General features: G+C 40.1%; 2 protein-coding genes across 2 annotated transcripts in view; both read right to left on the minus strand.

Annotated features, from left to right (window-relative positions):
- Positions 1 to 11,271, minus strand: part of LOC103357194 (cyclic AMP receptor-like protein A) — a 56,922-nt gene extending 45,651 nt beyond the window's left edge. The window contains exons 1-5 of the mRNA XM_008281633.1: positions 11,116 to 11,271; positions 6,170 to 6,222; positions 3,846 to 3,900; positions 2,694 to 2,750; positions 2,522 to 2,582 (exon numbers count right to left, since the gene is read on the minus strand). Of these exons, the coding sequence (XP_008279855.1) occupies positions 2,522 to 2,582; positions 2,694 to 2,750; positions 3,846 to 3,900; positions 6,170 to 6,222; positions 11,116 to 11,196 (307 nt within the window). The 5' untranslated portion in view covers positions 11,197 to 11,271. The remainder of the gene's footprint in view (positions 1 to 2,521; positions 2,583 to 2,693; positions 2,751 to 3,845; positions 3,901 to 6,169; positions 6,223 to 11,115) is intronic.
- A 5,487-nt stretch (positions 11,272 to 16,758) lies between these two features.
- mid1ip1a (MID1 interacting protein 1a) lies at positions 16,759 to 18,727 on the minus strand. The gene is made up of 2 exons (XM_008281645.1): positions 18,639 to 18,727; positions 16,759 to 18,403 (listed from the first exon to the last, which is right to left on the minus strand). The coding sequence occupies exon 2, from the start codon at positions 18,091 to 18,093 to the stop codon at positions 17,608 to 17,610; it is 486 nt and encodes a 161-aa protein (XP_008279867.1). The 5' UTR covers positions 18,094 to 18,403; positions 18,639 to 18,727; the 3' UTR covers positions 16,759 to 17,607.
- Positions 18,728 to 25,649: the final 6,922 nt, after the last annotated feature.

A 25,649-nucleotide genomic window follows, 5' to 3' on the forward strand; every position in this document is an offset into this window, starting at 1 on the left:
GTGTGTGTGTGTGTGAGTGCGTGCGCAGGTGTGTGTCTGCCAGCGAGACCAATAAAACAAGCCTGGTGAAGTGTCGTATTAGCAGCCAGTCCTAACTAAGAATCCTTACGCTAATTAAGGCTAAAAGAGCTTTAATTGCGACAAATGCGAGCGATGCAAATAAAACCAACATTCTTAGCGTAAAAGCAATTCTGCCTTGGCTGTCTGAATTGCAAAAATCGGTCCACTTCCCACCAATTTGGAAACCCGTGTGCCTGATTACGCCAAATTAAATGGTGGAATCCTGCACTGTCATAGGAGGGAAATCATCTCCTCATACAGGGGGAAGGTGATGAAACGCTGAGGTTTGAGGGTGGTGTAGTGAAAAGGTTGCAATACACCAAAACCACACAGCACAGTCATTGACTTAACTGTTACATCACTTGTAGGAGGTGTGGTATTCTCAGTATGGGTGTGTGAATATGTATAAAAGATGACAAGCTGATCCACAACATAATCAACAAATATCCTCCACCGTTTTTTTTTTGTTTTTTTTGAGAATTCAGGGATAGCACCCGCTGCTTTATAAGGTAAATAACCAACAAATTCACTCTTGAATGCAACAGAAAACATATATCCATGTACACTCCTGATCAAAATCTTAAGACCAGTTAAAAAAAACTGCATGAATTTGCATTTTGCACTGTTGGATCTTAGGAAGGTTCTAAGTAGAGCTTCAAAATGCAAAAAGAAGAAATGGGAACAAGAGACCAAAAGTTGTGAGTCGGCAATTTATTGAAAACAATAATTTAACTCTGATTGGCTGTTCATCAGCTGATCAAAAGTTTAATACCACAGCTCAAAAAAAAAAAAAACCAAAAACCTCCTAAAACAGAAATTAAATTGTCAAAAACTGACTCAGGAATGAGTAGCTCCACCATTATTGTTGACCACTTCAAAAATTCATTTTGGCATGCTTGATGCAAGTGTTTCCAAAAGGCTGGTGGGAATGTTGCTCCAAGTGGTGAAGATGGCTTCACGAAGGGCTTCCACTGTCTGGAAGTGATGTCCATTTTTGTAAACTTCCCTTGCCATCCATCCCCAAATGTTCTCAATTGGATTAAGACCAGGGGAACACGCAGGATGGTCCAAAAGAGTGATGATATTCTCCTGGGAAAAGGTCAGACGGGCATTGTGAATTGGAACGTTGTCCTGCTGAAAAACCCAGTCGTTACCACACAGACGAGGGCCGTCAGTCATGAGGGATGCCCCAAAATCTCCACATAGCCAGCTCCTATTTGACACCCCTGCACAACCTGGAGCTCCATTGTTCGATTGAAGGAAAAAGCACCCCAGATCATGATGGCGGCCCCTCCACTGTGCCGCGTAGAAAACATCTCAGGTGGCATCTCCTTGTCATGCCAGTAACGTTGGAAGCCATCAGGACCATCAAGGTTACATTTTTTCTCGTCAGAGAATAAACCTTTCTTCCACCTTTGAATGTCCCACGTTTAGTGCTCCCTTGCAAAGTCCAAACGGGCAGTTTTGTGGCATTGAAGAAGACGTGGCCTTTGAAGACATTTCTTGTTTTTGAAGCCCTTCCTTCGCAGATGCCGTCTGATGGTTATTGGGCTGCAGTCAGAACAAGTATTGGCCTCAATTGGGGACGAGGATCGTCCTGTGTCTTGACAGACAGTCATTGGGATCCTCCGGCTCAGCGCTGGTGAGATTTTCTTGGGTCTACCACTTGATTTTTGTTTGTTCCATAACCCTGAGGATCTTTTAAGAAATGCAAAATGACTGTCTTACTCCATCCAATCTCAGCAGCGATGGCACGTTGTGAGAGGCCTTATTTATGCAGCTCAACAACCCTACCACGTTCAAAGACGGTGAGCTTTTTTGCCTTTGTCATCAAGAGATCTTCACAGTGTGATTACTTGACAGGAAATGACATGGAATCCAAATTTTTGCACAGATTTTGGCTTTTAAAGGCTGTGGTCTTAAACTTTTGATCAGCTGATGAACAGCCTATTGGAGTTAAATTATTGTTTTCAATAAATTGCCGACTCACAACTTTTGGTCTCTTGTTCCCATTTCTTCTTTTTGCATTTTGATGCTCTACTTAGAACCTTCCTAAGATCCAACAGTGCAAAATGAAAATTCATGCAGTTTTTGATTTTGATCAGGAGTGTATACAACAATACAGCACGATATGGTGAGAAAACAAAGTTTTAACAGCTGCACTAATCATCAACACCAATGTCCTTTCCAATATACACCTGCAGGGTGTTGATAGCCATTTAAACAAACACAGTAGTGACTTAATTAAATCCCTTTATCATTTAAAAACTCACTTTCTAGCTTATACCTCTTCTGGAATTAAGTCCTTCCATGCCATGCACATTTAGCTCTCAAGCCAAAAACAAAAAGATAAACTATTTTTTAATAAATGAGCTCTCCATCAGATGGATCTCTGTTTGCTGCTTACTCATCTCCATTGTGTAAACTGTGCCAGAGACTGGTTAATTAAGTTTTTTCTTACCAAAATATGTTAGCCACCAGGCTTGGAATTTACAAAGCGATCCCTCTGGATGGCTCTCACCCTGGAGAGCGAAAGAAGAGCAGCACAGAAAAACATTATTTTTTTTTTTTTACAACCCCGCCAAAAAAAAGCCATTGTGTGAGTTTAGTGAAACAGACAAAAAGTAACTCACCATGACATACGCCATGCTGTCGAAGAAGGCAGCTACAGTCAGGCTCAGAATCATCTTCTGTACAGTGAAAATTAATAAAAAGACATTAAGAAGGAGTCTCTAACTGAACATCGCCAGTAAAAACGGCAGTGCATTTATATTCACTTAGCGAGAAGGGCAAATTATAGCTGAAATGATCACTGATGTGGCTGACAGCTTGGCATACGCCATCCCTGGTGACAACTCTGTGAAAATATCACAGAGGAGAGTCTCCTTATTTTCGCTCTATATAGACTCAACTTATTGTATTATTTATGAAATGAATCAATAATCTGTACGCTACAGAATCCTGATGGGGGAGGTTTGATGCACAGCAGATGTTGGTCTTAGTCAAACTTTGCCTAGAGAGGTGGTAACACAATGTGGCTGCGCACACAAACACACACACAACTCTGTATCAATTTGTGTCCAGCAATGACCCTGCCAAGGCTACAGAGGACGAGGGGGATGAGGAAGACGAGGAGGGGGAGGCGGAGACAGAAAAAGAGCGCAGCAGGGCCTTGAGAGCACTAAAGACTATTGACTGACAGATAACCTTTGTGAGTGGATGGACGTAAGGAGAGGGTTTACGTGGTGTAAGAGGAGGGGGAGGCAGAAGAGGAGGGGGAGGAAGACGAGGCGGACGTGAGGTCGCTCTCTGCAACCCGGTCCAGAGGTAATAGGATCCATCAGAGCCCCACGTTAAGCTGTCATTTACTTCAGATTAGGAGGATAACGTGAAGCGCTGCTGAACCTGGCAGACCTGCTGGACTGGCTTCCAAAACACGAAAACACCCACAAGCGGCGCACCATAAAGAAACACTGGTGTACTGTAGAAAATTGAAATCCTTTTGTGTAAAAGAAGTCGAGGAACTAAGATTATTTCATTTATATTCAGTGCATTTAATATTTATTTAGAGCCCTTCATTTGGAGCGGAGAAAAAGTACAAGACGGCAGCCGCTATCACAAAATGACCATAAGTCAATTAACTCCACAATTCGTTAATCTGTGCAATTTAATTGGGTTCAATTATGCCAAGATTTGCCATGACTAATTGAGCATATTTCCGGTAATGAAGCAAAACAGAAAAACGAAAAGAAGTGTCAAAACTGTACTTTGTAGTACAAATTTACCTGAGCCAAGGAGTGATACCGTCGGAGCAGCCAGATCACAAACAGCATGAAAACGCTGAGGAGGGAGAAGAGAAAGAAAGGCGTGATTTGCTAATTGGAAGGGCCAACAATTTGAGTACTGCAGGCCAATTACTGCTCGATATATCATTACAACTCCAACACAGATCCCTGCAGGCTCTCTTGTACACTAACTGTACTCTAAGTGCGGATATTCTTTAGCTTGTTGTAATATCACAGCCCATGAAAGCTTGTTTCGGCTGAAATTAATGAAACCTGCATGGTTTGGGTTTTTTTTTTTTACAGAAAAAGAACTACATAAAGACCCACTTAGAAACAGTTAAAGGACTGAATCCCTGCCAAAAGAGCACAACCTTGGCTAAATGTAGTAAAAGTCAACGCAGTTTATCTAATACCTACCAGATGCCAGCTCTAAAACACATAACTGACAATTAAAACTTTGATATGTCACACTTCCAAAATTATTTTCCTGTTAAACTGATGTGCTCTCCAGCAGTCAATGTTTCCTGAAATGAACTTCAGAAATGCAAATCATTCCATTTCAGTAATATTTTCAATGTAAATCACCAGGACTATTGTTGCGCTCACGTCTATTCAAAACACTTTCTTCTATCCAGAAATACATTTTACAAGCAGCATAAACCACAGTTACAGCATTTGACAAAAAAAAATCTGACATGCAGAGTGTGACCAAGTTGATCAGTCAATCAACATCCCTTTGACACAGCCTAACAACATCTGAAAGTCTTATAAATATAGTATTTAAATGGTAAATGGTCTGCACTTATATTGCGCTTTTATCCACAGCGCTGTACAATGTGTTTCTTATTCATCCATCCACACACACACATTCATACACCAATGGCGACAGAGCTGCCATCAGGAGCAACTTCAGGTTCAGTGTCTTGCCTATGGACACTTTGCCTGTGGAGGGGCGTGGGATCGAACCTTGCGATCAGAGGACAACCCGCTCTACCACTTGAGCCACAGCTGCCAAATATATATATATTGAATACTGTGTTCCTGTTATATTGAACTGATCCACCTGCAATGACATCTATTATAATATTGATTGTGGAAAACATCACCAAAGTTGTCTTGATGCTATTCCGTGTACCAGTTAGACTTATATATTCATGCATATCCAATTACAGGCAAAACAAAGCCCAATATGCATCACTGTGAAAAGGTTTCAGACACTTGAAGCGTTTAGATTTTTATCAATAACATAATATCATCAGAGAGACTCATCATATTATTTATCATCTCATACTACTGACGCGCAATATTTTCGCATATTTTTATTTTTGACGCAAAAGATTTACACACAGCGCTGATTCTACCACATATTCAGGGTTGGCCATGAAATGAACTTTATTTTTCTATTCAGTGCAGTTGGTGGTAATTCAACGTGCTCTTAATGAACTGTCAAACAAACTGGGATCTGAAGGTTGAATTTTTGGTTTGATGAATAATTCTGCCGAAGCTGAAATCATGAGCACTGCAAACAGTGTTTTATTTGTTGTCCAAGGGAAACAGAATTTTTTAAAAGTACCGTCTCCAGCGTTACGGGATTTGTTTGATACGTCGGCTGAATCCTTATTAGGAGGCTGCCGTCAGAATGCGCTTTTGAAAGTTATTTATCGTTGTATTTTTCCAAAACATCGGCTCAACAAGATGCATTTCTGCAGCAGCTACGTAATTGTGAGCAGGTGTTGGAATTCTTCCCACTTCACGCACACTGAGGAGCTACTTTTTAAGTTAAAATGATGAGCAAATGACTCTTTCGATAGTCTGACACCCTTTATTTTTAAGAATTTGTCTTACTAGATTAGTTAGTTCAAACCTTTAATTTACAGGATGTTTTGAACACACCACATATCTCGAAATTAACGCGTCAGTCTGGAATTACATTAAGAGAGCTTAAATCCATAGAGAAGCTGTGGCAAGTTGTCCAAGATGCTAGAAACAAGCAACCTACAGTACCTGGAAAGCGTGCTTGAATGCACCTCTGGGAATTATTGTTTCAGAGAAAAAGACTGATCATCTCTACAGAGAATGTTCCTTTCTGTTTATTTCACTTTTGTATGATGCTAACTGATAAAAAAACTAATCATGGCATTGGTTTTGAAAGCTTACTTTAGTTCTAGTGCCTGAATTTTTTATTTTTTTTGCACAGTACTGCAAATTTGTATATCCCTAAATCATATTTAGCTATGATCAACAGTTTATGGCAAAAAAATATTCAAGAGTTCACGATAAAAGAAAACATATTTGAGAGAGATATAATTCAAAGAAATATTCACCATCCTACTAAGGAGAAGGTTCCCGTGGCTCGTTTTACTGTTAAAATCACCACCTGTGAATTAGAAACAGTGCATTATTCCATGGCTCATAACCACTAATCATAAGAACAACATATTAAAGTGGTTAACTGTCTCATGCAGGCTCTTTGTATTGTATTTGTTGTAAGTAAAGCAGTGTGGAAATACGTTGAGGAGTGCAGTCCAAAATCCTGTACTGCCATCATTATAATCATAAGTTTAGAAACTACCGGGTTGACAAGACTGCCATGTGTTCAAGGGTGTTTTCTGTGTGTTTGTGTATATATATGCAAACATGTGTGCAAGTCGAGGAAAAGAAGGACGACAAAATTTGCAATTTTGCAATTTGCATACACTTCAGGTAATCTAAGCATAAACACCGGCAGTGTACTGACACCTAAGACATCGACGGTATTTATGAATGTCACATCCACATGTATTCAACCCATTTTTAACATGCTGTAAACTCAGAGGGCTGTTAAATGGCAGCTGAGTGAAATTAACTGAAGATATAGGCACATGCATTAACAGTGACACTCGCTATACTTCGTTAAAAAACCAGAAACTCATGTCAGAGAACGAAGAGAGATAGAAGAAAAGAAAGCAAAAGAACTACGGAATGATGAGAATGAGAAATGTGTGAGTCAGTCCTGCGAGCTTCGGGGAAAATGAATGGGCCAGCAGCAGTCTTGCATGCAAAATAGCGAGGGGCATGTCCACACAATCAGATGTGCAACATAACTATGTGGCCTCTCGCACACATCCTACACAAGTGTCGCGGAACAGTCAAAACAACAAGGACTGCCTCCGATCAGTCCGATAACCTATAATCACTTCTGAAAAAACAGTGTTGCGTCATGTTTTGCCCTACATAGAAAGCGGAACCATCTTTTGGAAAAAAAAAAAAAAACACAAGAAATTCTTCAATGTTCTTTCAGTGTTTGGGAGTGTGTTTCAGATTTCATACAAAAATTAGTTTTTGCTGGAGTGTAAGATTTCAAGATGCAGACAGAAAATTTACTAAGAGGCATATTCTGCAGACATTTTTTTCTCTGAGGCTTTTTACCTGTTTATTACTGTTTTAATTACATTTGAATGATGGCTCCCAGCGTGGCATTGCAGGAATGTTAAAAAGGCTCAGACTACGCACTTTGTTTCAAATCGCTTCATAAATAGTGCATGAATGATCTTGGTTTTTGGGAAGTTGGGCATGCCAGTTTTGGGATAGGATTTTCTCCTCGTGAAATGCAGGTCACACAAACATCTGCTCATGTGAATATACCGCGCTATCATGGTTTCAGATTCTAAATACCAAGAAAGGATGAGTCATGAACTTTGTGTCGGAACAGCCTTATTTTATCACAGATCTGAGAGCTGACCTGGAATGAGTGAAATGAAAAAGGTGCAGTTGTTTACTATCGATTGTTCTACCAATTACACTGGTCTACACCCATTTTGGTGTCAAAGTTTTTTGAGCTGATTTTGGACAATTGCAATGTGCTGAATCCAAATATTACATTGGTTTTGCTCAATGAGGTCAAAATTTTGATTTGATGAAACATGCAATTTACTTGTATTTACCTTTACAGATGTTTACGCTCATCAACTTTTGGATCATTTAGCTAATGAAAAGGATTAGAAAATGTTTTTTTCCCCTCTAAAATCTGATTTCATATGAGAAATACTAAAATAAATCAATCGCTATTGTCAAAAAATGTAATCGATTTAGTTGTAAAATCGATTTTTAAAAATCGAGTTGGCATAAAAACCTGACCTGATACAGAAAAGCCGATGTCATTTTTGGATTCAACGTTGCAAAAATGTCCTAAATCAGCTAAAAAATCCTAGACACCTTCAAAAAAGTATTTTTTGTAACCTAGTGTTATCTGTGACAACGATAACTTTGTCAAAACTGAAATGGTATTTTAAAACAGTAAAGTTGAAAACAATTTAGTCTGAGCAACTCTTCAACCCTAAAAATATGTCTTTTGGTTGTTGTTTTTTTTTTACTTTATAAGCAAAAGACAAGCAACAAATCCTCACAATTAGGAAGCTGGAAACAGGAAACGTTTGGTATTTTTGCATGACTAATCAATTAACAAAATATAATATTGCTGATTAATTTTCAGTTGATTGACTAATCAGTTAATTTACTAATCATATAACTGAATTTACTAAGGTGATTAGCAGGGTTAAAATATCCTAATACAAAATTCCAAATAACACCAGGAGGCCGAGCTGACAACCAACCTGCAAATAAATATTTTTATGGAAACATAATTCTGGATTAATGAACACGAATGATGAATCAATACTTTAATCTCTGACAAGTGTTGCTCGACTCGCAAATAAAAGGATGTTGGCAGGCATGTCAGAATTCAGATGCATTAGCTTGTTTGTTTTCACTATAAACACATGCAAACACCTAATTCATGAATATTAGGTCCACAGCCGTAAACAATATGGGAGACTGCAGAAAATAAACGAATATATGAATATTTTTGCCTTCTCAGGTTGATACAAAACTCAAACTAGGTTAGCTGCATTAGTCAATGTGGGTCATCTTTTTGTTTGTCACACTATGTATAGTACATTGTGATCAATTGCTGGCAGTTATGAGCGATTACTTGTCAGTAAATATGAGATCTGGGCTCCAGGCAGGACAGCATTACTGCAGCATTCCTCCATTTATATAGCTCAGCCGGGACAACCAATGATTACCTGGAGCCTGATGCTGCTGGCACGTAAAACCACATCTACTCGCGTTAACACGTTTACTGCACCAGAGACGGTGTTGATTCAGTCTCTGGACTCTTACATACCCAACGTATGTCAAACTTGATTTAGCAACAAGCTATAACGGATCCAAGTCGGGTATTTGCTAACTATGTTATTATGGAGGTAGGGCAGGTATTGAAAGGTTTATTCATCAACCTTTATGCAAATCGACAGGGTGTGGATACCACAAGCACCTGGAAATTCAGTGCAATCTAGTTCAAGTTCAGTTTTGCAGAGAGCTGTTCGTTCAACAAGCTTTTAGTCGAGGGTTTCTGTTCCTGCATTTGGCTGCACTGTGTTGAAAAGGGCTGCTGTTGTTGTGGACAGAACAACTTAAACAACAGCTCAGTGCAATCAAGCATAACATGCAAACACATGGTTTTAACCTATGCGACGTATTTAATAATCTACATTCTAGGAATTGCTGAGAGTTTTCATGTTTGACGTAGATGTCAGCATTGGGTTAATCGATGTAGTTTAAACAGATGGGCTTTAAGTCTGTTGCGTAAAACAGGAAGTGACTCAACTGTGCCAAACACAGTAAGGACTTAATTTCTCTACTGACGGGCCAGAGCAGCGAAGACAAGTGACAGGGAAGCTGCCAGAGTGTCCGGTTTGGCTTTGGCTTAGAGATAAGAGCACCAGAGTCTTAATCTGGACACAAGGAAAAACATGGGGGGCATTTGGGGCACAGAATTGGAGAGGTGCAATTTGAGAAGGTTAAACACCAAATATGCATCAGTATTTTTTATTAGCTGCAGAGAGCTGGTGGCACAGAGAGGAGCTGCGGGAGTGGAAACAGGAGATGAGCCCCTGAGTCATCTCCCTGTTGAGGAGGGAGCAAATCCTCCTGATATTAAACAGGAGGAATCTACAGGAGTGGACAACTGCTGCTGAGATCTTGGATTTATTAAACATGATTTAGTTAAATCCAAAACCTCCCTGACACATTCTCTACAATATAAGCTTCACAAAGTTGATACCTGTGGCAGGGTCACTAAACTGGACTGAATCAGTGTAATTCAGATCATTTCCCAGCAAATTATAACACAGGATCATCATTCAAACTTTCACTTAAGTGATAACATCAGCTTATTATAATTAAGAGTGTAAAAAGTAAAAATGGGGATTACACAGAGGGCTAAAATGTTATATTATTGAATCATTATTGTTTATGCACAACATGTCAGCAATACTTGAATGTTGCAAACATGAATTTCTTTATATAGCTGTGCATTTTCTAATATTATCACAGATCGTAGTTAGGAAAATATGAATCTGCAAAGTAACTGTTGTTTTATAAAATGACAGATTTTGTTTTAGAAAATATTAACCCTAAAAGTAAGTGGTAACTGTTGCTATTAAATTAATTTAGAGAAGTAAAAAGTGTCATATGTTATAAAATGATCACAGATTTGGGGAAATATAAACCTGCAAAGCTATTTTAGAGTATTGCTATTCAGTAAATTTAGTGGAGCAAAAAGGCCAACATGTCTTTTAAAGATGTATTGAAGTAATGATATAAAACTGATTCATATCACTGTTCTGATTGTATTTTTAGTCTCTCTATAATATTCCAGCTTACATTTTCAATGGCTAACCTGGGTACGTATAATTTTAAGATAGGGAACTCTATTTTTGTTTATCTTTTATGATCTTTTCTTACCCGTGGCTGAGGCTCAACTCTGAAAAAGCCCTGTTTCACATAAAGGAATAACAACATGGCTTCATTGAGTAAGAATAGCCAAAAGACACTAGGCTGTCAACGTTCAGGTCAGTTAGCTGTAGTGAGCTTGTCAGACACACATAAGCTGAGTTAGCTCTTCACTTGCATGTGATCCAGTGAAGCTAATTTTGTTAGCTAACGTAACGCTAATTAGCTGCAATGCAACGTTACTATTCAACAGGCCAGTCGACGCAGGCAAGCGTGTTAAAAGCCTGGCAGCTCCCGTTAGCATCAACAACCACGAGGCTGTCAGGGCTCCACTCACCACCGAATCAATCGACCAGTCAATAAAACAAATATCAGGTAAATAATTAACTTCCTGCAGCAAAGCCCCCGAGTGAGCTGAGAGCGAAACGTTATTTAGCTCTCTAGCTAATTAGCCAAAGAAGCCCAAACTGAAGTTGCACTGACGTTAGCTACTTACGCATCGATAGTCCTTTGAATCTGTATTAGAAAACACGCAGCTTGAAACGTTACTCGGTGACTTTGTATTTTCATTGTCCATTTTGAGTCGCAACCAATTTTCAAACAATTTCGCTCCAATTTGTTTTTGTTTTGCTGTAGCTTTCTCCGCACTTCCTGTTTCTACCGTGTGTGCGAAGGGACAAAAAGTGTCACTGACGCCAGAGTCGAACACTGTCGAAGGCCTGGAAAGACAGGACTACAACCATAGGCAATATCACTTTATTGTCAAATAATCCAAAAATATATCGACTTACACTACTTGCAGTGCTTCCAAGTTGAACAGCATGGCATTTGTCCCTGTGTACAGCTTAGACTTGCCATATTAAAACATATAGGCCCCAGAGTAGGAAATGAATGCAGCAACAGTCAGTGCACATTTCATTACAAAAATTCAAATCTTTTGTGTTTTTCAGCACTTTGTATCTTCAGCTTTATTTGCCAGCTATATAATCCTCTTTGTTGTGGAGGACACTAGATTTCTGGGGAGGGTTGTGTTACACTAACTTTCCTCTGTAAAAACACTCCAAAGGTGTTCTGCTGGATTCAAGTCAGGCAGCATACTTGGCCGGGACATAGTTTTCCCATTTTTCTTCTTCAGAAACTCTTGTATGATTTTGGCAGGGTGCTTTGGATTGTTATCATGCTAGCATATTCCTCTTCTGCTAAGCTTCTAGAGACTAGAAGTCATCTTATCAGACTTTATTTGGTATATTCAAAGCCATCCACAGTGCCATCAATGAAAGTCATTTCCCCACCACTTGTTTACTCATGCAGCCCGAGATCATCACACTCCCACCTCCGTACTTTACTATCAGGACTTTGCATTCGCCTTGGTAGTCACATTCACAACAAACATGCTGATTTTTAATGATTTTTAGTTGGTCACTTCTTTTTCAAACTCTCAATCCATCTCTGTTGTTCTTGACTAACTTTTACAGAGCGTGACATACCCCAGTAACATTTTTCAGAACAACAACATGCCAAATTCCATATTTTGAATGTCTTATAATGAGATATTTGTATGTATTTAAAATCAGTTAACCTTGAAGGTTAACCTCAGATGTTGTAAATTTACATGAGTAAAGCCAAAACAAAACACTTTAGCAATAAATGCCAATGATAAGGTCGATCTTATCCAATGTTTTTAGACACCTGCTATCTCATTCACAGTCATGCAGCAAAGTATGTTACCTTTGCTCTAAATGTGAACAGCAATGATTGCACAGTCTGTAAACAATTTGAATGAGAGCAAAGGAAGACTTCTCAAGGTGTGTCTGTTTCAAGATGTTTGAGTAGTGCTTTTCCCTTTGGCAGGCTTCATCTGCATTTTTAAAAGAAACAGTCAGTTTTAAGTTTCTCAGAAACAAGGCAGCAAATATAGTTTACAAGAGAAGTGTGTACACACCTGTATAACCTAAATACCATATATTTGAAAATGGTGTCACCGCTCAATAATTCCATCATTTCCAAGATGACAAGTAGAGTATGTCCTCTTGTGAACAATACAAAACAAAAACTTTAGAAAGATTCAATTAGAAATACAAACCCCAAAGTAGAAATTCAGTAGAACAAAAATAAATAAACCTGTGATCACTGATAGCCACAATCATTGAAACAAAACTAAGTAAACTTGTGATTTCCAGGTGGCCTCATAACATAAACATGATTATAAAATCACCTATAACAACCAGAACCTTCCTGGTTTTGGACCTATGTGGCTGTGTCTGTCTGCATGTCTGCATCATTGCTCCGCATAGAAAAGAATTGTCAGAGGAACTCAAAGATCCAACACTTTACAAAGACAGAAAGAGGACGAGTAACTGACTAAAAATTGTTGAAAAACAGTTGCAATTGTAATCAGGATGTCAGGAATCAGAGCTGCAGTCGTCATCTTCTTAAAATGACACCAAAAACAGTGCACTACTGGCTGCGTGTAGCTTTGGAAAACGTCTCCATCCATCATCTATACATCGCTTAATCCTCACTAGGGTTGTGGGGGGCTGGAGTCTATCCCAGCTGACTTAGGGCAAAGGCAGGGGACACCCTGGACAAGTCGCCAGTCTATCGCAGGGCTGCACTGAACAAACTGCTGGCCATCGTGGATGATGCCAGCCACCCTCTGCACACTGTCATCATCGCCCAGAGGAGCCAGTTCAGTGACAGGCTGCTCCTCCCCAGGTGCAAAACCAACAGGAACAAAAACTCCTTTGTCCCCCGAGCCATCAAACTGTTCAACTCTGAGCTCGGGGGGAGGGGGAGAAGCAGCAAGCGGGGAGAGGTAGGGAGCGAGGGGTGAGGAGTGAGGACATTGGGGTGAGATAGAGCATCATGCTCTATCACTGGACTGTGTGCAATATTTAGGCACTTCAGCAAATTTTGTTACTGTATCCAGTGTTATTATTATTAATATTAATATTGTTGTTGTTGTTGTTGTTGCTGCTGCTGATGTTGTGTTGGTGTTGTTTTTCTAGTGCAACAATTTCCCTGAGGTTCACACCGAAGGGATCAATAAAGACCTATTCTATTCTATTCTATTCTATTCTATTCTATTCTATTCTATTCTATTCACTTAGAGACAGACAACCAAGCACACTCACATTCACACCTATGGACAATTTAGAATCACCATTAACCTCAACATGTTTTTGGACCTTGTGGGAGGAAGCCGGAGAACCCGGAGAGAACCCACGCTGCACGGGGAGAACATGTAAACTCCACTCAGAAAGATCCTGGGTGTCCTCACTGGGATGCGAACCAGCGACCTTCTTGCTGCAAGGCAACGGTGCTAACCACCGACCACCTTGCAGCCCACTTCGGAAAACACGATGGGCAAAATCTTTCAACTTGCCACAGGGGTCATCAGTGGAAATCTGAGTGTCCATGACAGCTCAGACAGTGTGAAGAGCAATTCATTATGTCAAAAAAATTCTAAAATCCTTGCTTGCTTTTCAGGACAACAATACAAAAGAAAGATTTGCTAGAGAACATGAAAAGAAGTCTGATTGACATTAGGACCACATTCTTTGCTAAGATGAGACCAAGATACATTTGTTCAGCTCAGATGGGGTCCTGCATGTTTGCCATTAACTTGTAAATTACCACAGTGGATACATAGTCCCGCCAGTGAAACACTGAGGTGGAAGTGCGTTGATGCGGGGCTGCATGAGTGCAAAAGGTGTTGGGGATGTGTGGGTTTACCAAAATACTGGCTGAGAATATGACTTCCAGTGTGCAGAAGCTTGGCAGAAGAGGAATATTCCAGCACAACAACAAACCAAAGCGCACCATCAAAATGACACAAGAGTTTCTACAGATGAAACAGTGCAAACAATGGTATGGTATGTTGTCTGACTAGAATCCAATAGAAAAACTATGGGGCATTTTAAAGAGAAAAGTAGAGCAGCGCAGCGCCTTCAGCAGACAGCAGAAAAATTTGTCTTTGAAAAATGAGAGAACATCTCTCCATAAATTTGGTATTTGGATTGAGACTGTCAATAAAAATACAGTTGGACATACGAAGTACTGAACAAAACGAAAGATCTGACCCTTAAAAAATCAAAGTTGTATTCACTCTTGTTCCATTTATGTCCTAATGTGGAGCCTGTATATTTACAGTAAATCAAAAGTTTACTTTAAAGCAAACAACCTGTTGTTCAATGTAGAAGTAATGGAATAATCAGGAGGTGACACAGTTTTGAATCATTAGATTTTTTAGTGCACTGTGGTGTACTTAATGCTGTTGTAGGCTGTAAATAAAATACAAAGTACAACATGAAATATAAATTGTACATAGGAATACTGGGTTTTTAAAGTATGGCTAAATACAGTTTGGCTACATCTTTTATTAGTCAGTCTTAGGTGTCTGCTGTTGCAATGTGCTAAGGCAGCATTTTAATCCCTCAGCTATATCTTTCCATTCAAAAGTTGTGCACGATTTTGACTCATTGTGTGCTACGTTTTTGTGCATGTGTGTGTCAGAGAGAGAGAGAAAGAAAACAGACAGAGAGAGAATCAAAGTGGAAAGTGGGTGTGTTGAACTCTATTGACCTATTGTGACACTGAAACTCCAGCTGTATTGGCTGGCCTTTGAGCCTGTCACTGTTAGTTACTCACAAAACAATGAAGGATAGCTGTCATTTTGTTTTTTTTTCCCTCTCTTGGCAATGTATTACATAAAACGACACATACACACACGTGCACATACAACAGACGTAGCACTCCTTTGCATTCTCTTCAAAATACTTCAATGTAGAAATTGAAAAAGCAAACAAGTGATTGCACTGCAGACTTAGTGTCTCCCATGACTACAGCATAAAACATGCAAAGCTGGTTGCAACCAAACAGCACACTGATATTTTTGCTGTTTTTATAATGCAGCTTCTGCACTGTGAAATTTTCAGTGACACAAGCAGAATGACAGAATATAAAGCAAAACGTTCTTCTGGATGCATTTGAAATGCTTTAACACATGTAGTATTAATGAACAGATCCCTTTTTTGTTTCACAGTTCAAGTGGTTTAAGGTGTTGTCAATTGGAATTTAACCGACAAACAACATTCCTCAACCTGCAGGTAATTTTAAATCCGCCTCTTCACTTAAACACATCTAACATTGTAAGTGTCTTAGGACAGCAGTGTTGCATCTATCCAACTAATGGTGTTTTAAATTATTCTTGTTGTAGCTTTTAATCATACAGTACATACAAATACAACAGTATTACTGTTTACACTGACAAATATTTGTCAGTATATTGGTTGCAAATATATTTGAACATAAAGTCAACAGATTTATGGCTTCTTTTGCTTTTTTAGTCCTCAGGAGAGCCGACGTGTTTCCTCTGGCACTGCTGTTAGGAAATAGAGACAATACTACTTGTCATAAGCTGTATATTTTTATAGTTCAAACACTTCAAACACAAATGTTGCAAAAAAAAGAAAGAAAAAAAAAACAGTATTCCAATTCTGGAACGAAATATCCGGATGTGATAGTTAAAAAAAAGAATAAAATTAGCACTTATACAGCATCTAATTGATAAGAGCTCACCTAAATGTGATTGCGCACAATAATTATAACAAAAATAATTCAATTTGTGAGATAACACCTGTTTTTAAAGCCAAGGGGGAATGGAGCTGAGTGCACTTCCAACAAAAGACGGCTAAATTACTGCTGCTGTCCTGGTGCTTTAATACGGTCTGACATTTTGTCAGTTTATACCGTATAACCTGGTCCTTTGCTTCTCTTAAGATTCTTAGATCCTCTTACAGTTCATCTGTCTATGTTGTAAAAAAATAAAAATAAATAAATGACAATTCGCTCTTGAGAACTTGAGATTTCTCAAGTTTATTGAGAACTAAGATACTCAAACATTTGTAGCATATAAGTTTTGACTAACATTACCACCGAATGAATATTTAATAATAACCTACAGGCTTCTCTTTATGATCAAAGGAAAAAGATCAGTTATATGTGAGGTTTTCCTTGTACTAACACTGCACTAAGGAGCACAAGAATAATCCTATGAAATAAACATGTTACTTCAGTTTTTGTGCTGTTTGCTTTGTAGTTAGGTGCAGTCGTGTACAAAAGTAATACACAAGTGGAGTAAGTTTATATAAAAGTTTATTCTGGAAACAAATATCAGTACAAAAACCGTGTAAAAGGTGCAGAGAGAAGCACTGGCTTATCTTGACAGATGGGACATAATAATATGATAACAGCAAATAGGTTATAGGACAAAAACAACAATGCGTCTCATGGAAAAAGCCTCATTATTCTACACGCAGAAGAATTATCAGTTGATTCCAGTTCATTGACCATGTAGGACATTAGGAGATCATGGGCAGCTACAGTAAGCATCTGCCTCCTTCTTAGAAAAGCCCAATTGAAAAAAAAAAACACATCAGATTGAAAGGAACAATGATCAGACACAGAGCAGCCCATCTGAACACACTAACATCATCAGCATCACAGCCAGGACGCTCAATCTTTTGTCAGCATCCCCCTTCAGAGGGGCGGTTCAGAGGACAGGTCCTGTAGATCACACAGTCCACTTCTTCTCCAACTTTGAAATAACATTTGGCTCTCAAATGTACAGTGTGAGGTAATAAATACACATTAAATAAAGGTTTAAATTATGTTTCATCTGTGCATCACATGAGCGGAATGCATACTGTGTACAACACTGTAGAGTGCAAAAGGACAGGAGTCAAGTAAGAAGTACACAAATGCTTTCTTCAGGATCAGCACATCTACAGTCAGTACCACAGAGTAGACCAACACCATGCAGGCCTGTAGACAGGAAAAGCTGCCTTCTTCTCTACCATCCAAACCTTTCATCAGTAGTAACATCAGCAGCAGCGAGGCCTATGGATAGAAGTCAGTTCAGCCTCTCAAGTTATAAAAAATATATATATATAAAGTCTGAGCTTTGAGTGTCTTGTGCGCTCTGGGTTTACTGGCCCCATCCTCCGATCCCAATCTCCTTTTTGTAGCGCTTGGTGAGGCAGTTGGCCTGCTGCGTGAGCTTGGACAGCACCCCTTGAAGCCCGGTCAGATGGAACTGGAACTGCTTCTCCAGATCCTCGTCCTCCTCCTCGTCCTCCTCGGATGATGCGGAGGAGGACGTGGATACGGAAGAGTTGGTGCGGGTGATCATCATGCTCTCCTTGCGCCTCTCGTCGGCTGCGGCGCACCGGACCCCCCACTCGATGTCCCTGCGGATGGACTTGAGCAGCTGGTAGTAGCTGTACATGTCTCCCTCGTCCAAGTCCGACTTCAGGGAGCTCATCTCGCTGTCCTCGTCCACCGGAACGTCCCGCAGCAGGCTGGGCACCATGACGGTCTGGTCCATGTTGTTCACGGCGCCGATGAAGCGATTCATGGCGTTGAAGAGGTTGTTTTTCTGGGGGCTGGGGGTTTCTGACAGCTGCATCATCATCTTGGCGAGAGTTGTATCCGGTCAGGAACAAAAAAAAAAAAGCAGTTTCTTGACGTGTTCTTCCTCTGTGAGTGCGCTGCTTTTAATCTGATCGGCTTACGGAAGCGTAATGCTGCAGCGAGGATTGGCTGTCTTGTAAATCTGGAAGCTGGGTTCGGTTCTTCAGTTTTCCCCTTTTTTTTGTTAATGTTGGTGTTCTTCTGGTGCTGTGGAGACGGGCGCGACTTTATATAGAGGTGGTTTCGGGCTCCGAAGGCGGTTCCACAACCTGTTTGTCGAGTTCTTCCAAGTGTAACCGGACCCAAATGACCTGAAATAGCACACAAGCAGAGCGGAGAGGTTTGGCGCATTTAGTGTCAGAGGAGTGGCTTCCAGTTGACAGGTCGAGCAGAGGCAACTTCACGGAAAGGAAACTCCACTTCTCAAAACAACAACAACAAAAAAACTACAAATCTCCGGTTGGTAGGTTTTGTTTTAGCTGAATGTTCGCAGTGCTTCACCGCGCGTCTTTACGCACAGCCGTCTCATCGCAAAACTTCACTTACTGTGCGACGTTGCTGTTCTGCCAGGTTTCGCTGTGGTTTTGCTTTTCCGGTGAAAGCAACGGCTGACATTACATCACCACATCCCACATTCTGTTCCGATGAGCCAGACAGCTAAGGCACGTAGGGTGAGGCCCGATGCGAGCCGACCGGTGTCATGAATATTCATCAGCCAGGCTATCAGCCCACCGCTCGGCTCCGCAGTGAAGCCAATCAAACCACTGTGTGCGTTTCGGAGGCGGGACGAGGCGACGTTGCACCAATGACAAAGCCACTATTGTGCATTTCACAGATAGAAAACAGAAGCAACACGTGGTCGAGCTCTCCAGCGTCTGAGTAGTTATTGACTGCTTACATAGAGTCAAAGTCCGCAGAGGTACCTCCTGGAAGTTGCATGGCGCCCTTCCACGTCTATGTTATTAGTAGATGTTTACAGTGTGTCTATTTTTAGTGTAATCTGTACAAACAACAGCTATTGCATTAGACTCTCCTGCCAGAGGGATCCCTCTTCAGTTGGTCCTCCTCACCCTTTTTCCATTTTAAAAGGTTTCTAAAGGGAATTTATCAAGGGTCTTAGGATATAAGCTTTACAGATTGTAAAGCACTTGGGGCAACTTTGTGAGCTATGTAAATATACTAACCAGATCTGAATTAAAATGTATGTAAATGAACCATCTGAGTAGTTAGGAAAGGTGGCTCTTTTTGGTGAAACTACTCAGAGGCATCTGAAATGTGACAACGAGCCCCCAAAACATGCCAAAAGGACTGGGGACCTCCATCTTTATGAATGGACTGACTTTATTATTATTCTCTACAATATTTTTTACATTTTTATGTAATATTCTAATCTGAAAACTCTCAAAAATCTGCCACTGATTGAAAAAAAGTGCAACATTTTTCTCTGAAATGCAGAGGAATAGAAGAAACTAACACAGATAGTCTGGTGAATTTCACTTTTTTCCCTAAGAACATCCATTCATCCATCCATTCATCCATCTATCCATTATTTATAAGACACTTAATCCTGAGTAGGTAGTCGCGGGGGGCTGAAGCCTGTCCCAACCGACTCAGGGTGAAGGCAGGGGACACCCTGGACAGGTTACCAGTCTATCACAGGGCTACACTTAGAGACAGACAACCAAGCACACTCACATCCACACCTTCAGACAATTTAGAATCACCAATTAACCTCATTAATGGTGCCAAACACCACCCACCGTGCAGCCTTCCCTAACAACAGTGTTTCCTAATATAATTTTTGATCTTTTGGCCTTTAGCTCATTTTCAGGGTTACTGTGTGAAAACAAACCAGGAGATCCACTTATGCTCAAAAAGAAAACACCCTTCAAACAATCCAAATTAGCAGAAAACGCATGTGAAGTAACTAGTACTCTCTCCAAAAGAATACATCCTTGTTGTCTACTTGTAAAGCAGCTGTTGTGATAGAACATGTGAGGAAAGTGTCATAAAAGTGCACTCTTTACTGGGTGAGCAGCACTTTCACACTGGCAGAAAATATAAAAGGGCCCGGTTATTTCCCCCCGGGACAACTTCAGTCCATAAACCAGGTACAGCACTGACAGGATTTTCAGATTACACTTAAAGTCAAACTGTTGCACCAGCCAGTTTCCAGCAGTGTCGGTGGATAGCTGATTTCCTTCAACCCTTCAGCTGCTGGTAAACAGGGGGACTCCCACGCAGCCCCTGCATCAGAAATAGCCGGTGCATTAGTCCTTCATGCATTACGTGCATGGGTGGGAGGACTGAAATGTGAGCTTTGGTCAACACCACTGGTCAAGGTGAAACTGTAGAAACATGTTTTTTGTTTTTTTTCCCTCTGTGCTGCCATCAACAAAAAGAAATGCTGCCGACAAGTCTGGTGCTAAATCAAACCACGTCTGACTGATCAGGTTTAAAATAGATCCACACCGCATTAAGGGACGGGCTCATAGGAGTGATATAATAGAGGGTGGAAAGACAAGGCTGGCATAGAAACAGGGCTTGTTTAATACTATGTTCCCAGGATGTGAGTGTATACGGGCACAGTTTGTTCTAGATACAAGTCAAGGAATCAGCATTCAAAAATTGTTGCTAAGCAAGAATGGGGAGAATGTGAACGTGGATGGTAAAACCTGCTGGGGGAGTTTTTTTTTTTTTTGGTCTCACTCTGTGTCCCATCCTACTTCCGTTGCCTCTTTTGGTATGTCTCCAGTCATTTTTTCTAACACAGCTGGTATTACAACTCCCCACCCAGAGCCAGTACTGACGGTTTCGGTGTCGGTATTAAAATCACACTGGAAAAATACCCTGTTAAAAATGAAATAATATCAGTGTTATGCAAAAACATAAATAAACCATCACAAGTAAAGCACTCACTATAGAGGCAGAGAGGCCTCTGTCAGAGTTATATTGTCATATAAAACATTATTGGGTTGTACTGTTTCATCAACATGCAGACAAGTGACACATTAAAGGCAACACAGACTTTTTCTAAGGTGTTCTCAGGAACTGTCCTGGAAGGTTAAACACAATTCCTCTCATGGAGATTCCCTTATTTTCTGTTTTGATGATGGCAGTGGGCAGTGCTGTCTGACACGTAGGCCCAAAATCTCCCATCTGTGTTCAGCTGTGTTGAGATCCGATGACTGTGAAGGCCATAACAGATGACTCATGATATTTTCATCAAACCACTCGTGCCCTGTGTATGGGGGCACCGTCATCCCGGAACAGATCCCTCTCATCAGGACAGAAATGTTTGAGTGGATAAAGCTGATCGCCCAAAACAACTTTGCATTGATTTGCAGTGACTCTTCCCTCTCAGGGGACAAGTGGACCAGAACCACATCAGTAAAATGCCACTAATTGTATAACAGAGCCCCGAGATACCCCCGCTGTAGGAGTTAAGGTGTTTAAGGTTTTCCTTTAATTCGTCACCTATCTGTAAAAGCAGTATTTAATCTTGTAGTGAGTCAAGGTGGAGCTGATTTGGGGTTTTTTTTGTCTTAGTGTTGGATAGTTTTTTCCAAAATGTATAACACATCTAAGATGTATGCAGGTAAACGTACAACATTTCACTCTGAAATGTAGCAGAGCTGTGTCAAATGTAAATAATTACGTACTGCGCTGAAGTACAGATGGACAAAGCACCCAAATCCTTTTCTAAAGTGAAACTAAATGTGTGTTAAAGCAGAAATGCTCCCCAACAAATACTCAGTTTCACTTAAAGCTGATCAGCAAGGAAAGAATCAAAAGTAAAGGTATTTAAAATGCAGCAGAATGGTGCCCCTCAGTGATATGTTTATATGCATTATTATTAATGATGCATGGAAATGCAAGCAGCATTTTAATTTTGCAAGTTGCAGTTAATTAAGGTAGAGCTGATTGTCTTATGTTTATGAGTCTTGAATATAAAAACTCTGTCTGCAAAGTACATCACAATGCAACACGTTACACTAAAATGTGGTAGAGTGGAAGTATGAAAAACCTTCAATAACTGCACTTAAATACAGTAACTGGGTAACTGTAACTGGTACTTTCTAGCCCTCCTAAGTTTGATCCCTGTCCCACATCCTCTCAATCCCAAATCTGCGTGGAAGCAAAGCTTCTCGAACGCAGATGAACTAATCTTAGCAGCCCTCTGAAGATTAGCTGATCTTAGATCCAGTTAAAGAGAGAGAGAGAGAGAGAGAGAGAGAGAGAGAGAGAGAGAGAGAGAGAGAAAGCAGGTCAGCAGAGCAACTGCTGAGCAGAGATCAGATAGGAACAGGAGCTGGCTTTGCTTTCTCAACAGGGCTGTCAATCACGGGCCCCACCTCACTGACTTCCTCTATTCTCCTGTGAAAGGCCTTTCCACTTGTCAGAGGACGCACTGCGCCTGAATGCAACAACGAACCCCGGATCAGTTCGGAAGGGTTTCTCGATTGTGTGTCATGTCAGAAGCTGAGCATCCACCGATTACGCCGGGTGTCATCATCATCCCAGAGGCTTCAAAGAGTGAGGGAGAGAGGAGAAAGTGGGGGAGGGAGGTGAGGAGTGGTGTGCGGCGCTATAGGAACAGGCAGTTTGAGTGGGAACTCTAGTACTTGTCATCACAACTGCATGTTGCTGAAAAGTGTGAGGCAGAAGGTGTCTGAGTTCAGCGGGGAAGCTGGAGGCGAAGCAGCAGCAGCAATTAGAACAACAACAGAAAGAACAACAACGACAACAGCTCGCTTCACAGACAGGCAGGTGGAATGGGACAGGCCTGCTATATTCCTTTATAAGCTGCTAAATGAGGCTTCTCTGTGCAGTACGGGAGGGAGGGTCTCTGTGTGCTTAAGTGCTCCCTCTGCAAGTTTGGGAAATGAAATTCATAACAAGATCATATTAAAGCAGTCAAAGTAATTCCTGTCATGGATTTAATACGATTTTTAATCTGATTAAACTGCTATTTAAAAACACATTTCTTTTATACTGCCTCATGCGCTGCTTAATGTTGTGATTTGAAGCTGGTAAACTTCAAACAAATTATTCCAGAGATGAGCAGCAGTCGATGTAAAACGCTGGCATATATGACTCTAAAATGCATGAGTCCCTCTTTAAGCAAACAGTGTGATTTGTAAAATAAAATTTAAAGAAACTGATGCGAGAAGATACCAATGGTGACATTAAGATCAGGTCTCTTAATTTTCTCTAAATTTAGATTCAGTAAGTTTGCATTCAGCAATTAGAAACTAACATATGATGGGAAATTAAGTGGCTGATTTCTTGTATTTAAAGTCGGATACAGTAAGTCAACAAAATCCATCCATTAATTTATGAAGAACTCAATTCAGTTTCAATGTTCAGGTTTTATTTGTTAAAGCTTAAATTCCTACTATGTAAAACATCATATATGTGTAGAGTAGTCAAATTATCATTAGCTCAAATGTAAAAAGTACTGCTCAGGCTTTACACAACTCAAGAAACTTGATTCATTTACATATATACTAATATATGCTTTTATAAGTCATGGTGTCTTCGTGTTGCATCAGTAAAAACAATGCAAACCACAATGAAGGCTTGTATCAAATTAAATCTCCGCTGCTTTACATTTATATCTTAACTGGCTTGTGTCTTTTGACCTGCAAACAAAGTTGCAGATTTTTTACGTCAAATGAAGACCTGACTGCGAAAGCTGTGAAAAAGCAAATGTGAAGAAATGTTCGTCTGTGTAACTGATTCAGTTTAATATTATAAATTTATCGAACTTGTGTTCTCAAGTTGAGTTGGCCCAGTGACTCATGATTCAATTTGAACTTCTTATTCAGACTAAATTAAGACACGTTTTAAAGGCAGCGGAGGAACTTTGATTTTTTTTAAGATGCTTAAAATGTCAGCGTAGTGTGGTGGAGTTTCACAAGACGAAAGCCTGATTGAATATTAACATTGGTGACGACGCTCTGTGCCACAAACACCGGTAAATTAGGGATAAAGAATTACCCTGAAACACACTGGGATTACTGACTTATTTATTGCACAAGGTGGGAAAAAAAACTTGTTTTGATTTTATCATTTCTTTTGTTTTAATAAACTCCAGCCTTTAGTAATGCTATTCAAAATGGTATTTTAATCATTTTTAAAAAAGCATCTTGCTGATCATTATTAACAGCTTCCTAAGTTTTGCAAACAGAAGTTCTCAGTTGTCATACCACAACAGATATCTTGACTAGTCCTAATAGGAAAAGCATAGTGGTATTAATAAAATAATGATAGCACCGCTTTGCTAAAGTGTCCCAGCTGCCAGAACCCTAAAACTGATGCAACTAAATGGAATTCAGCCATCAATAATTGCAATATGTTCTGAGAAGAAATCATGGACTGTATATATGCAGTCTATGGAAGAAAGTGTATAAAGCAACACTAACTGGATCTATTTAAGCCTATTAGGTTTACTTGGCATTTTTTATTTAAAAATATTTTCCAGGAAAATAATCCCTTCATGCCTTAAAATTCCCTCTAGAATGTTCCATTTTACTAAGTCCCCACCTTTTTCTCCACCCACTCCTTTAGTCCTTAGTGCAGCTCGAGCACTCCGGCTCACCTGTGACTCTGCACCATAAAACTACTCTATTGCCCACAATGGCAAGTTGGAATACTGGGGTAATTTACCCATGCATATATTGAACCGGAAACTGATTCTTACGAACAGTAATGATACAGAAATCCCCACCCTGCAGGTTCTTTAGATTTGTTACATATGAAACCCCAGAAGTCTGAATCCAGGTTTTGGGACTTTTATAAGCTTCAAGGCAGAACTGCTCAGCTGTGGTGTTGACTGCTTATTCACTTCACAATGTGTCTTTTATCATGTAAAATCATTTAAAAAAACAACTTGATTTATTTTTTTTTTGCCAGAAACATAATTGTAACAAATGATCAGCTTGGTATCATTTAAAGGCATTTTCAACACACCAGTTCACTTTGTGGGGCATTTGGTATTTCTCACCCTAGGCGGGGGGGAAGCATCGAGACAGTTTCTCTAAATCTAACCTTAACCACCTCACATGTTATGGTAACCTTGTAAAACGACTTGTGAAAAGTGTAAAAAGTGTAGAAATGACATTTGAATGGCGTAGTATTTATACACAATACCATGATATTACCCTAAAATAAAACAATAGCTTGATATTTAGTTCACTGTATGGGGAATAACATCGATTATGAAGGTGGGGCAGATGCAGACGTCAACATCTGGAGCTCTAGAGTATTACAACAACAAACTAAAGTAAGGGTTAGGTTTTGAGAATTTGTCTCGATAAGAGTTATGGACAGGTTATGGTTCCGAGAACTGGAGAATGACGACCTTCATCAACAACTGCTTTAGACAGATCCACAAGCTGGGCGCCTGGATAGCTCGGCAGGGAGGGTGGGTGACCCATGTACAGGGGCTATTATCCCCAACGCAGCGGCTGTGGATCGATTCCAGCCAGCGGCTCATTTGCTGCATGTCATTCCCCCACTCTCCTCCCCACGTTTCTCTGTCTATCTTCACTG

Source organism: Stegastes partitus, unplaced genomic scaffold (assembly GCF_000690725.1).
Source record: "Stegastes partitus isolate 25-593 unplaced genomic scaffold, Stegastes_partitus-1.0.2 Scaffold7, whole genome shotgun sequence".
Lineage (NCBI taxonomy): Eukaryota > Metazoa > Chordata > Actinopteri > Pomacentridae > Stegastes > Stegastes partitus.

Bases quoted from the DNA above. Each gene is read 5' to 3' on its own strand.
- mid1ip1a (XM_008281645.1), bottom strand. From the start codon at position 18,093: ATGATGATGCAGCTGTCAGAAACCCCCAGCCCCCAGAAAAACAACCTC.